General features: G+C 51.3%; 1 protein-coding gene across 1 annotated transcript in view; it reads right to left on the bottom strand.

Annotated features, from left to right (window-relative positions):
- Nucleotides 1–14,511, bottom strand: part of SLCO3A1 (solute carrier organic anion transporter family member 3A1) — a 151,351-nt gene that overhangs the window by 84,585 nt on the left and 52,255 nt on the right. The window contains exon 2 of the mRNA XM_004709866.2: nucleotides 8,833–8,931. Coding sequence (XP_004709923.2) covers nucleotides 8,833–8,931 — 99 coding nt within the window. The remainder of the gene's footprint in view (nucleotides 1–8,832; nucleotides 8,932–14,511) is intronic.

Raw genomic sequence — 14,511 nt, forward strand, 5'->3', positions numbered from 1 at the left:
GGCCTGGGAAAGGGCCGCGGACCTTGAGAGCGGCCAAGGCCAAGGAGGGCAGAGACAAGGGAGTGAGCGCCTGGCTGGGGTCGCTGAGCAGCAATGGGTTCCCTCATTACCCACTGTGCTTCACCCTTCACCTTCAGCCAAGCAAGGCAGGACCACCAGAGGCAGTGAGCGCAGCTGGTGTATGGAGCGAGCTGGCGCATTCCCGCCCTGTCCACAGGCTCAGATGGAGGCAGATGTGAGCGCGAACAGAGCATGCCTGGCTAGCTGAGGGACCAAAATCAGTACCACAGAGACGTCAGATTTCAGTGAGGAAGAGAGTGACGCTGCTGCGTGTGAGAAAATATCTCAGGGAGAGGGCCTGCAGGGAGTGTGTGTGTGTGTGTGTGTGTGTGTGATAGAGACAGAGAGAGAGAGAGAACAAACATACCAGGGAAAGGGGCTGCAGGGTGTGTGTGTGTGTGTGTGTGTGTGTGTGTGTGTGAGAGAGAGAGAGAAAGCATCCCACCGAGAAGGGCTGTAGTGGTGTGTGTGTGTGTGTGTGTGTGTGTGGCGCCTGTGTGGACGTGCCACCTCATTGCCTGTAGGCACTGGCATGCATGGGGGAAGCCACCGTTCCTGGCCATCAGTGGGGCAGGGTAGAGCGCGCCATCAGTATAGGCACTAAGGAGGGTGCCATCTGGACCCGGGGCGGGGGAAGGGCTCTGCGTGACAGGGTGAAGGCTGGGATTTGGTAGCTATACAAAAGCTGCAGTTGACCGGAGATTTGGGAGCTATTGATCCCCACCCCCTTCCCTTCTCCATTTCAATTACCCAGAGCCTGGGGCAGGGAGAGAAGCGGCGGCCTGCTGAGGGGAAATCCCTGGGCTTTGGAGCAGGCAGCTTAGGGAGCAGAGACTGAGTCTGAACCTGGGGCTCACGGCGGACGGTCAGTGTGGCAAACCCAGCCTTGGAACTGTCCTTCTGAGGCACGTCCTGTTTCTGGCTGTCTCCAGGGCCAAATGACAATACAAACAGTTGTGGTCATGCCCACTGAAACTCAGGGGACACCCATGCATCACCACAGGGCTGAGGGCAGTGGGGTTTTCAGTGACAGACCACCTAGAGGCACACCACCAGGCCTGTCTCCCAGGCTGCTGACTCTTGGGCGGACTCAAACATCCGACCTTCCATCCAGCAGCCCAGCCAGTTAACAGTGTTCGCCACCAGCGACTGCCCACGGTGAACCGTATTCTTCTCGGGCGTTTTGGTGGAACTGCCCAGAAGGGCCTGGCACAGGCGCTCAGGTCTCCAGCCAGCTCCTCCTCCTCAGGGACAAGGAGACGTGGCTCCCTGCTCTGTGCGGCCGGTGTGATCAGATGACTCATTCTGCCACTGAAATGGGCGCAGTGGGACTTCTGAGCTAGTGCACGATTTCCCACTCGCCTGTCCTTGCCTGCTGACGCAGACGCGTGGGAAGTCCTAGAAGATGGGAGCTGAACGATCCCATCAGGGAACCGTGTCTCCCTGCTGACCGGTACAGGCCACACCGTTCCCGCATCCTCAAGAAAGACTCCGTTATTGGAGTCAGCTTCTGGAGTCAGTGGTTCTCTTGGCATAACCGGACATGCCCCGAGGAGCACAACCGCAGTGTGAAAGCTACTTGGGGCGAGGGGAGGGCGGAGGAGCGGGAGATGAGTCCAATAGCAGCCACCAGCAGGAGGTTGGCAGCTGGTTGATCTCTCAGGAGGCAACAGACAGCTGTATTTGGTTCAGCTGCAAATGGCAGCTCCTTCCCCCACCCCACACACACCTCCCCTGTCTGCTGGGCTGGCTAGTGCGTGCCTTAGGACAGGTCTCTGTGGATGCTGTCTCCGGCCAGGTGGGCACAGTCAGGCCGTGCGCGTGGATGGGGGCAGCCTTTTGGCTACATTCCTGAAGATGTTTCATGGAAACAAGCTGTGTGGTCGAGTGAGGCTATGGAGCCAGGTACACCTGCGGTTTGAGTTCCTGCTCTGACGTTGACAAGCTGTGTGCATGAGCTAAGCGCTTAGGCTCACAGACGACCTAATGTTTACCGTGTGCTGACACTTACTGGCCAGGCACTGAGGAGTGTTTTACATCATTAACTCACAGACGCCACACTCAGACTTGTAAGGGGCACTGCACCCAAGATCATGGATTATAATCCGTGTAGGTGCACATGAGGTCTGATTCCAGCACCTGGGCTCTTGCTGTTAAGTCCAGGCACCGTGGTGGTACAGTGGTTACTCTTTGGACTGTGATCGTGGGGTGGGCAGTTGGGAACCACCAGCAGATCCTTGGGAGAAAGACTGGGCTTTCTATTCCCATAAACAGAGCCTTGGACACCCCCGGGATCACTGGGAGTCAACGTTGACTGGATAGCAATGAGTGAGCGTGAAGTCCATGGTCATGTATCACTAAACAATGTTTCCCCGGTCCTGGGCCAAGTCCATCCCGGAATCCATGAAGGTGGTGGCTGTGGCACTTTGTCTCATAGAGGATTCCTCTCGTTTTCCGTTGGTCCCCTGCCAAGGAGAGTGTCCTTTCCGAGCACTGGCCTTGCGGGGACCTCAAGACCTTCACAGCAGAACAGCCAACTTCCCGAGCACTGCGGATTGCAACATCTCCTCAGAGGATCGGCCTTTCCTCCCGCGGGAATGTGCTCGGTCAGCTGAGGGGGTCGAAGGAGAGCATTTATAAGGGCCGGTTCATGGCTGTTATTAATACTCTTCTTCTAGTAAACACCCCATGTGACGGTCAGCCAGTGACATGGTCAAGGGCCTCTCAAGTCCTTCTTGTCTCCGACCCTGCTGGCAACGGGGCTTTCGACTGACAGACATCTAAGGAACAACACGATGACAAGAACACGCATCTCTTTCTCCTGCAGAAGATGGGCTGAGGGAGCCACCTGGGGATCGAGTGTGGATCAAAGGCAGCCACTGCTGAATTATACCCATGTCTAAGGGCAGAGAGAGGAGCCCCTCAGGCAAGCTGCACCATGGATCCCTCTCGCTCACTCTCTCTCTCTATGCACCATGGATCTCTCTCTCTCTCTCTCTCTCTCTCTCTCTCTCTCACACACACACACACACCAAAACAAACCGCCCAGGTGTAGAAGCACCCTCTTGCCAGCACCCAGCGGCACTAAGGCCAAGATGCCAATCAGACTTCTTCACTGGACTCTGTCTTTGATCCTGCTGCTTCCACTGCTGCAAGACCACATGCCTGAGACAGGGCATCCCTCCCTGGCACCTCCCTCTGCCCCAATAACTCCCAGGCCACTGGCTTTTCCCACCCCCCACCTATCTTCGAACAAGTTTTCAAAACCACGTGGCTGTGTGCATGCCTCCTGCCTATCTGTGCTGAAGGCCACTTTCCCTGGGGTACTCTCCGCCATGGAGCCGATGTCCACTCTTAGCGACCCTGCCAGACAGGCCAGCACTGCCCCTGCGGGTGTCCAAGACTGTGCCTCTTTATGGGAGTAGAAATCCTCCTCGTTCTGCCACAGAGTGCCTGGTGGTTTTGAATTGCTAACCTTGCGAGAACAGGACAATGTATAATCGGCTACACCTGGGCTGCCCTAGGTAGAAACTCCAGGGCTCTATTTTAATAGGTGAGGAAATGGCAGGTGAGTACCATCCCGAAAGGATTTACAACTCTCTGCTGAACATAACAGACCCAGTGCATTCACAGGCCAGGACCAGTTGCAAAGGATAAGTGGAAAATGCTAGAAACTAGGAGTGTGTGGCAGACCCTTGATAGATTATATGCTTCTGCCCTCTAGTGGCCAAGAGTCACACCAAACCTCCAGGTAGGTCCTTTCAGTGAGGATGCAGATGAAGGCGGTGACGCACCAAGCCCACTCCTCCTTCCATTTCTGGAAACAGGTGGAGACGCCCGTTACCACCTCCTTGCAGGGCGATTGCCATCAGTAAGATGCCCTGAAGGGAACGGAGCTGACAGTCCCCCATCTGTCTTACTCACTCGGATGTGGTACATTGCTGAGCACCCTAGAACCGTGGACGAAGTGCCTTCATCCATGAGACTGGAGGATCTATTGAACAGAATGGGGCAGGGGCAGCATTCCAGGCTGGGCACAACCTAGGAAAGGCAGGGCTTAGGGTGAGTGGAAAGTAAGCCCCAGGGCCACTCGGGACACGGAGAAATGCTGCTGTTTTACTCTCAGGAGCGAGTGTGAAGGAGCGAATGCTTGTGTGGTTGTAGCAACCTGGTGTTTGCAGAGGTACAAGCCATAGAATGGACCTTTCTGTCTCTGAGCCTCAGCTCCTAAACTCACAAGCCAGCAGCGGATTACGGATTACGGCTGTGGTTCATTCTGGACCAATACTCGGGAAGTTCTCTGGCACCCAAACCACTACGGCAGAGCGGATGCAACTCTAGGCAACCCCCTCCATTTCAGAGTGGGACTGCTCCTGGGCTTTCCTGGGCAGTAGTCTTTGCTCGGACTCGCTCCTGGGCACTGCTAGGTGTGTGGAACTGCCAACCTTCAGGCTAAGAGTTGAGTGCAAACTTTTCCATCATCCTGCATTTCCCTGGAAATCCCTAGGCATTTGGGTCCTGACCCAATGGTGTCACCACTGAGAGGCCCAGAGGCAAACATGTGCTGCCTGCATGGCTGCCCCACTGCACTGGGACCAGCCCCTCCCGGAACCCCTTGTGCTCGTGTGTCTTGTGTGCCTGTGCGCTTCAAAACTGTGGATGCTGGCTTTGCTGTGCCTATCAGAAGGTGGCAGGTGCAGCTGAGCCTGTACTGTTGAGTCCACCCTCAGCCACTCCCTACGAATCAGGGAATGAACAGGGCTCATTGCCCTCCCGCACAGACTCGGCACTTCAAAAGGATAAATAAAGTTGTGGTGGAACTTTTTTCCCCCAACTTGGAAATTTGTAACATCATTAGCTTCGAGTAAATATATCGATGGGATTAATGGAGTGAGTTACAAAGTGACTTGATTGGATTTAAAGCCACATTATTAGTATATTGCGCACTGCCGAGAGATGATGGGCCCAGAGTTCTTACTGACTCTCAGATCCACCTGGAAAGGCCATGGGATGGCTTTCTCTATTTTGAGAGAAAGAACATGGCTTCCATCTTTACTGAGTTATACAGACATGGAGTGTTCTCTTTTAGCGGCCACTTGAGGTGGGCAACGCCTAAGATAGCCCCCAATGAGCCTTGCCTGCTGGGACTGCGGGCCCGTGCAAACCCTTCTGACTGAGTCTGGAATGTGGCCAGGGACAAAGAGCTGACTTCTCAGGAACCACGCACAACAGAAGCAGTCCCTTCTGAGACCTGAGGCGTTCTGTCTCAGGTGCTCTGTCACCCTCTCTTGGGCCACTTGTCCCAGCGCAGGTCATGAAGAGAAGCCCACAAGAGCCTGGAAGTGGGTCTTCTGCAATTTGCCACCTGAGTGGGCTTGGAAGGGCCCCTCCCCTGGATGAGCCCTGAGAGGATTGCAGAGACGGCCAATGCCTTTACTCGAGGCTCTTATAGGATCTGAGCCAGCTCATGCTCAGCTGCTCTCAGCCTAAAGACACCCTGGATGGGTTTGAACTGACAACCTTTGAGTGAGCAGTCAAGCACCGAACCGTTTGTACTACCCAGGGACACCCAGGGTAGGGGCAATCTGTTTTGTAGCAGCACTCAAAACACTCCTCTCCACCATCAACCCTGACTCATCGTGACCTTGCAGAGCAGAGCAGAACTGCCCTCTGTGTGTTTATGAGAGCCTGAAGCCCCCTCTTTCTCCCACAGAGCACCTAGGGGGTTCGAATTCCTGACCTTGTGGTTAGCAGTCTAGGTCGGAACCCTGCATCACTAGGGCTCCTTGTTATGCAGCATAGAAAGCTAACATCACACGACTTGTTTTGGTCAAAGAAGCACGAGATGAAACCATGCGTCTTATTTCTGGGAAGAAGCTTTAAGAATTGGTGTGCAACTTATCACAGTCTCGTTTCCTACTTGGGCCGCCGTAGCAGGAAAGGTCTGGATGAAACATCTATCGACTCAGATTGCCAGGAGACTACAATAAACCAAGTAATATCTTCCCCAAGGCCACCATCCTGTGCTATGCATGTGTCGTTGTCCTTGGGTGCCCTTGAGTCTAGTCCCACCCAGAAGGAAGGGCTGCCCGCTCTTGCACCATTCTCACAAGCCATCCCTATAATTGTCCTATGTGTCACTGCCACCGTGCCACTCTATCTCATTTCAGGGCTTCCTCTTTTTCATGAACCCTCTGCTCGACCAACGATGATGTCCTTCTTCAGGGACTAGACCATCCTGATAACATATTCCAAGTTCACGAGGCAAAGTCTTGCCGTCCTCCCTTTCAAGGAGCATTCTGACTGGACGTCCTTGTTCTTCCGGCAGTGCGAGGAACTCCCAGGATTTCTCCGCAGCACCACGATTCAAATGCACCAGTTCTTCTCTGGTCGTTCTGATTCGCTGTCCATCATTCCTATGCACAGGCGGAGATCGAAGAGACCATGGCTTGGGTCAGGGGTGCCTTAGTTCTCAAAGTGACACCTTTGTTTTTAAACCCCTGAAAGAGTTCTTTGACGTAGATTTGCTCACAGCAATATGCCATTTGATTTATTAGCTCTTGCTTCTATAAATGCTGATGGCGTACCCAAGTCCATTGAGATCCTTGACAACGTTCATCTTTCTTTTGTTCATCAGGATGTTGTTCATTGGTCCAGTTATAAGGATTGTGGTTTCTATACATGGAGTGGTCATTTATGCTGGCAGTTGAAGTCTTTGATTTTCATCAGTTAAGTGCTTCCTGTCCTCCTGGCTTTCCATAAGCAAAGTTGTGTCATCTGCTTATTGCAGGTTGTTAAGGAGACTCCTTCCAATTCTGACGTAGCCCAGCTTCTCAGAAGGCTTCCTCAGCACACGGTGAAAAGATACAGCTGATTTTCAACTACGCAGTATTCCCCTGTTCGGATGGAAGGGTATTCCCTTGGCTAGATGCACACGTTGCATGTGAGCACAATGAAGTGGTTTGGAATTCTCATTCTCCATGATGTTCACCATAATTTGGCATCATCCACACAGTCAAATGCTTTAGCCTAATCAAAACACAAGTACACCCCGTCCTGGTGTTCTCTCCTTCCAGGCCAGAGCCACACTGAAGTTGGCAACGATATCCCCTAGTTTCACCACTTCTTCCAAAAAAAGTTTGGCTGGGTAGGTTGTGCGGCAAAATAAAAGAAAACATTTTAATGAATTTCTGGTGTATAAAACCACTTAGAATCGGGGGTAGATTTTACTATAACATAATATAAACCCATCTTGACTGGTGCACTATTGAATCACGGAATCATGGATTGGGGAGTCCCAGTTCAATCTGAGGAATATATTCATTCTTTCTGCTATGAGACCAGATGTTTTATCTAAAATTACTAAGGCCGTCACAGTAGTCTCTTCTAGAAAGGAATTTCCTAAATGAGGGGAATTTTTTAAAAAGCTGTGGCAAAATGAAATTGGCAGAAACTGGAATTTTTCCATGAACTTTTTGTGGGCCTCTGCATTGCTGTGCATCCAGACAACAGGCTCTAACGTATCATTTAGGAAACAGGGTCTTCATATAGTGAGTGTGAGTATGTGGAAGACCTTTCTATCTCTACCCTCTCCTTCAAGTCCTACAATAGCTCTGGCTTCCTAGAGTCTCTGGGTAGATCTGAACTGTAGAGTAAGTGTTGTTATCCTTAATTTCCCAAGACAAACACAAGTCACTTGGGCAAAAATCAACTCTACAAACCCAAGTAGGTACGGGCAGAACTCAAACTTGAACCCAGGTCCCCTGAAGGAGGAGCAACAGTCTTGCCTTCTAATCCCAGATGTCCGGATTAACAGCGCAATTTAAGCTCGGCTACAAGGAATTTGACTAGTTATGACCTCAGAAAGCTTAGCTGGATATAGCAGCATCCCCCAAACATAAGAAGAGCAAATGCACGGCATGGTAGTTATGTGCGAGCCTGGGCTGATGAGTCGCAAGTCCACCAAGAGGCCTTATTTAAGGGGAATGAGTGGTGATTTTAGGTGAAAGGTCCTGAGAAGAGGGTATAAGCTGTGTAGGTCGCTAGTTTCTCAACGCTTGGTGATGAATGAACAATAAGGGAGGTGGTATGTATGGTGACAAAGGTTCATTCAGAAATGTGCAATTAAGCTAGGGGTGTCTACGTAACGTTCTAATTGGGCTTTGGATAGGGTAAGCTTGCTACGAAGATATGTTAGGGAATTACAGATGTACAGTGATAAGAACTTAGGACCCCTGGTGGCATCGCGATTACCCATCGGGCTGCTCACGGAAAGGTCATCAGTGTGAAACCACTAGCCACTCCTTGGGGCAAGGAAGGGGCTTTCTATCCCTGTAATTAGTTCTCGTCTCAGGAACTCATAGAGACAGTTCCACCCTGTCCGACAGGACCACTATGCCTGGTCAGCATCAACCCTTTATCAGTGAGGTTAGCATTTCAGTTATGAGAACTACAAGGGCGAGCCTTGCAGCTCTCTCAGTAGAAAGATTCTAGAACAGTGGTTCTCAACCTTCTTAATGCCATGACCCTTTCATACAGCTCCTCATGTTGTGGTGACCCCCCAACCATAAAATTATTTTCCTTGCTACTTCATCACTGTCATTTTGCTACTTTTAAGAACTGGGGGACCCTTGTGAAAGGGTCGTTCAACCCCCAAAGGGGTCGTGACCCACAGGTTGAGAACCGCTGTGCTAGAACCTCTGGGCCCAAGCCTCCTTGAAGCCAGGAGGAAACGCTTGCTGTGAAAGTCGAAAGTTCAGATGGCATCCTTACTTGTGTCAATGAAGACCGCATCCACATAGATCTTGGTACAGAAAGAGCCCAGGATAAACCCGCAGGCTGGTCCAAATACCAGCATGGTGAACAGGATTCCTGAAAGGAGAAGACGAAGCCACAGTCAGATACAACAAAACGCAAATGCTGTCGAAAGAGCAGACCCCTCCAAGGTCAAGGAGATGGACTTAGAGTGAGCGGCGGACGCCCAGCTCCACGCACATGTACTGGAGTTGGTCTGAAACTCCTCGGGGAGGTAGAGGCTGGGAAAGTGTCCCGGAGGAATTCTGCTTCTGTCCCAACAAAGCCCATGCTCATTCATTGAGGGTAGCAGGGCTGTCTTACGAGAACTCGACTGGGGTGCCTCACCCCACCCACCCTCAGCCCTGAGCCAGCCCTTTCAGACTTCTCTTTTGTTTCCCAAACTCAAAGAACATTGAAAAGAAACACGATCCGATCCGAGTCCCCCGAGGAAGCCCAGACTGCTGACTGGAAGGGGTGTAAATCAGGGTGCAGAATCCTTCGGGGTGGCTCCGAGAGTGCACACCCCACAGTCAGCAGCCTGTGCATCTGGAAGGGAGGGATGTCAAGAAGCGATGGCATTACATTTGGATGCTTTTGCTCCGTAAAGGTTTCTGTGATCTTCTAGCCACACCTCTGGACAGCCGCCCCCCACCGCCCTGCACCCCCAGGAATCCACAGACCCTGGGCGGGACCGTGTGGAGTAGGTATGGGCCTGAAGCAGGCTTCCTTTGAGAGGCCTCCTACACTGCATGTTAACAAATGTGTGTGAATCCACCCACATTTCTAATGAAACATCTCTTTCGTTCTAAACATTTTTGGGGGGTGGGGTTACACACTTTTATTTTTCTGTGAGAAAACAGAGGAAATTGGTCTTTGAAGCTCTTTTGGCAGCCCCATGTCCTAAGTCTTTAGAAAAGGCTATTTGGTCATTTTGATGTCATGTCTTCGCTTCTTGACACCCACTGAACTAATGGTTCATTACAATTTCTCAGGACACCTTGCATACTCTGGACTCCTCCTGGGGGGAGAGAAACCCCAGCTACCAATTCTTTTTCAAATGTACTGAGACGAGCACACACTTTAATGAATGGCAAAGCCGATGCCAAGGGATGTTTTGAGAAGATTTAATTGGACGTGTGTTCATTTCCACCACCCCACCCCGTCTTTGGGGCCGTTATCTGTAGTTGCTGTCACAGGGGTTCAGGTTTTGAGCATTTCCATCAGCTATGAGCACATGGCAGGCCCTGGCCATGAAATGGGGTCCCGGTGGAGAGTCCACCGAGTGACCCCTCCTGAGAGAGACTTCACGTGAGCCTCCAACGGAGCATTCAGTTCTCCAACATCCTCTAAGGGACAATCCCGGGGTGGGGACATGGGAGGTGGCCTTCAGGCAAGAGGAGGCACCCGGTTTTACTTCAGAAAAATCGTTAGCATTAACCACTCAGACCAGCAGCAAGTACCCAGAGGTAGGTCTGTAGGGAACGCTGCTGTCCTGGGGGAGCGTGAGGCCTGTTATGATTTTGCAGAAGGATGCCAGCATTTGCTTCCTCGGCTGAGTCCCACCAGGAGTTGGTTTTGTTCTTACTTCTTCAGCAGAAGCGTCCCACATGGGCTGGGTGAGAAATGCATGATCAGGCACTACAATCCAGGACCCCTGTGGAAAGCAGCAAGCAAATCCAGTCCAAGGAGAGCCCATTACGCTGTGGCCCAGCGCTGCCCCCTGCCGTCTGCAGCCCCTGGATGCCCGGGCAGAGCAGAGAGGGAAACATCACAGACCGGCCCTTCCAACCTTCTGATCATCAATTACTTTGCACTCTGGGCTATGGGGACGCTGCTACAATCCTTTCAGTGACCCTGACCATGGAAGTTCATTCCACAGTAGCAGAACCGGTCTCTCAGGGAGCTGCAGCGGGAAGCCAGCTAGCCTAAGGCCTGCTAGCAGGTTTCTCAGTCTCCTAAAAACACCACGTTGAGGCGGCCTTGTGAGGTGGGTCAGTGTAGACACGGCCTGGGTTCAAAGCCCCGCGCCACCACTGCCTCGTCTTGTGAACACTGGGCACAGCACTTCCTCTCCTTGTGCCTCGGTTTCCACATCTGTAACATGGGGCCCCTGTTAGACCTACCTCAGAGTTGAGGCAGGGCTTAGATGAGTAAATATTCATCAAGCTTTTTAGAATCTGGCATAGGAATGTGAAAATGCTTCTTTAAAGAAAACATACAATATCTGTGTTTATTCTAGGGAGCCCTGGTGCCACTGTGGGTTACACATTAGGTTGCTAAACAACAAGGTCAGCAGTTCGAAACCACACACTGCTCCACAGGAGACAGATGAGGCCTTCTACCCCCATAAGGAGTTTACGTCTCAGAAACGCACAAGGGCTTTTAGCCTGTCCGACAGGGCCACCATGAGTCAGAATCTACTTGCTGGCAGTGACTTTGGCGTGTCTGTGTGTGTGTATCTGTGTTTGTGAGTGTTGTTTATTCTACTACAATGAGGCCCAAGGCACCTGACATCCCAGTCTGCCTCTTTCCATGCCACGAGGAGCAGGGAACAGGCCAGGCCTCCAAAGCAGGGGTGATCTGGAACCTCACTAGGGCTCAGAGGGTCCCTGAGACTCTGGTTCTGGCCTCTCAGGCTTGTCTACAGCCTGCTCTGAAAGCCTGCTCACCAAGCCCATTTAGATAGTTCCAGGCATGTGACAGGTGCACAAAGCCAGCAGGACATTCTCTAGAAGGCGGAGGGCCCAGGGATCTAGCTGCGACCTCTGTTTGCACACACCATACTGCCACTGAGGGGAGTCTGGCTCACAGCGGCCCTGCGCAGGGTCCCCAGGGCTGCATGTCTTTATAGGACCAGCCAGCCTGTTTCCTTCTGGGGAGCTGCCAGTGGGTTTAGCAGGCCAAAGCTTGCCCGATGGTGCCACCAAGGTTGTGACTAATGTGTCCGGGAAGTGAAACCCAGGAGGACCACCTGGTGGTTGAGGCCCCCCCTTACCCATGTTACTGCCGTTCGGTGCCTTTGAGTCCAGTTTCATGTGACAGAGTGGAAGTGCCTCACCTGTCCTACATCACCATTCTACAAACGCAGATGCCCAGAGCGTTCGCCCATGGAGCCTCCAAGTGCATTCCGGCTGCCCACCTTTCGGTTTGCAGCCAAGCGCTTAACCCTTGTGCCACCAGGGCTTCTTTCTCCCACCGTATGAGCCTGGAGCGTAGTGAATTGTGCACTAGGCTGCTAACCTCAAGGTCACAGGTTCAAAGGCACCAACCGCTCCTCTCGAGAAAGATGACTCTTTCTCTTCCAGTAAGAACCCATGAGCTCAGAAGCCCACAGGGGCAGTTCTACTCTGTCCCACTGGGTAGACATGACAGCAGTGAGTTTGTTTGAGGACCGCCCCGCCATCACTGGAAGCTAGGAGGAGCAAAGATGAACTGGACAGGGATATTGTCCTCAAAATGTTTGCTGTCTTATTGGCAAGGGTATATTAGGGGTACCCCCCAAACCCCAGAATTTCCCCCCCAAAGCTACATATTTAATTTTCTTTTAAAATAGCTTTATCACCTTCAAAGTGCTCTCCATGCCACTTAATACATTTGTCAAATCGGCAATTCCATTCTTGGAAGCATTTTCCAAACTCATCTGTTTGGATGACTGACAACACCTCACTCGTTTTTTCCTTCACCTCTTCCAATCGCTGTCCTTTCATGTCCCTCTTCAGTCAAGGAAACAAAAAGAAGTTGCACAGAGCTAGATCAGGTGAGTCAGGCGCGTGGGCAAGAGAGGCATGCTGTTTTTTGCCCCAAACTGGTGCACCGAGATGGTTGCATGAGCAGGTGTATTGTCGTGATAGCAAAACCAGTCCCTTTTCTGCCACGAATCAGGTCTTTTGCATCACACACTGTGATGCAATCTTTTCAGAACCTCCAAACACAAAGCTTGATTGACAGCCTGACCTGGTGGAACAAACTCCAAATGCACTATTCCCCTCACATCAGAAAAACAAATGAGCATCATTTTTTGGGAGGGTAGTCCCTCGTATGTAAGAAAGCGTGTGCATGGAATGTAGCCAGCTGATTCTAGATTGCTTACAGAAATGCAAAGACTAACCTGGACACTTTCCAAGAACAGGCATCAGACACCTCCTGCTGGGTATCAGAAGATGAAGCTAGTGTGCTTCATCACAACAAACCACATGCCAGTGAAGCAGAACAGGAAGTTCCAATTACGCAGACACCCGATCTGTGGGTGCCAAAGGAGCCCTGGCTGTGCTGTCAGTTAAAATTGAGCTGAAACCACAAAGCAGGCAGTTCAAAGCCGCCAGCCGCTCCACAGAAGAAAGATGAGGCTCCCTGATCTTGTCAAGATTTGTAGCCTCTCAAACTCTGTAAAGGGTGTCTTTGAGACAATGGACTCAATGACTGTGGGTCTTTTGATGTTTGACAAAATAATAATGCATCGAGGGGGATGTTCCTTCCCATAAACAGTGCCGGGGCATCTTGAAAGCATTGCGGTGGGCAGCGGGGAGGCAGATCCCACCTTGACAGCATAGTCACAACTCCACTCGAGGCAGATTGAAGTTCTCAAAGTGAACAGCAAAACAACAAGACAATCAAAAGAAAAGTATTTCACCACGTTGGGCAGAGAGAGATTTCTTAAGTCGGTTTCTTGAAAAAGCACTAAGAAGATCGATAAGTTGGTTTGCATTAAAATGATGAACATCTATTCGTCAAAAGACTCTACTACGAAAATGAAAACGTGTGGCACGTATCTTTTTAGAGCTCATGTACAAGAATCAGAGGGCTCCTATCTGGAAGGTAGAGAAATTAACGAGAAAAAGACGAAAACCAGTTGAACAACGGAGAGACACCTTCACAGGCATGTTGGAAACGAGGAAATCCCAAGGAACATTAAGATGTGACAAGAGACGCGTTCTCATTAGAATCCAGGGAAAGGCACACCTGAATGCCAACGACAGCCTTGGCACCCTCGGTGGACTTGGACATAACCCAAGAGCTGGTGAGGCTACGGGCAACCCTGACACGTCTGTCCAAGGCTGGTGGGAGTGAACTGGGCGCCACCACTCTGCATACAGGTGGGCAGCACCTGCAGAGATCCACAGCTGTTACAGCACAGCCAGTCCGACACCTCGGAAAAAGAGCTCCCACACACGTGAATGGGCCCAGCGACCGCTGCTTCCTGGGAGGCTCTGGGACAGATCAGAGGTTCAGGCCAAGAATTTGGATCATCTTCCCAAAGTGTTCGCTGCTACTTAGTCTTCTCACTAGTGTTTCCAAGGGCAGAGCCTTCTTTCCCTGCTCAAGCAATGAGATGCATCTTCTATTGCTGAGATGATGGATGTTTAATTTATTTGGAAAGTATCAAACTACCCAAAGCAGTAAAATCTTTCTCATAATTCTTGTCAGCCACTGGTAAGACATCGGTGTTGTTTCCTTCTATGCCTTTTTTACATGGATGAGATCAGGAAGGTTACTTCAGAACAAAACCTTTGTTCTCTTCATTTTAAAAGAAACCGGTGCTTGCTCCTTGGAGAGCGATCCGAGAGGGAGGGAGGAGGGAGGTGTACAGAGCCAGAACAGCGCAGATGGTGGAGCTGGCACCTGGGGTTCTCTACCTGTTAGCTGTGCAACCTTGCG

This window comes from Echinops telfairi, unplaced genomic scaffold (genome assembly GCF_000313985.2).
Source record: "Echinops telfairi isolate 266 unplaced genomic scaffold, ASM31398v2 ScPeMD7_7409;HRSCAF=8447, whole genome shotgun sequence".
Classification (NCBI taxonomy): domain Eukaryota; kingdom Metazoa; phylum Chordata; class Mammalia; order Afrosoricida; family Tenrecidae; genus Echinops; species Echinops telfairi.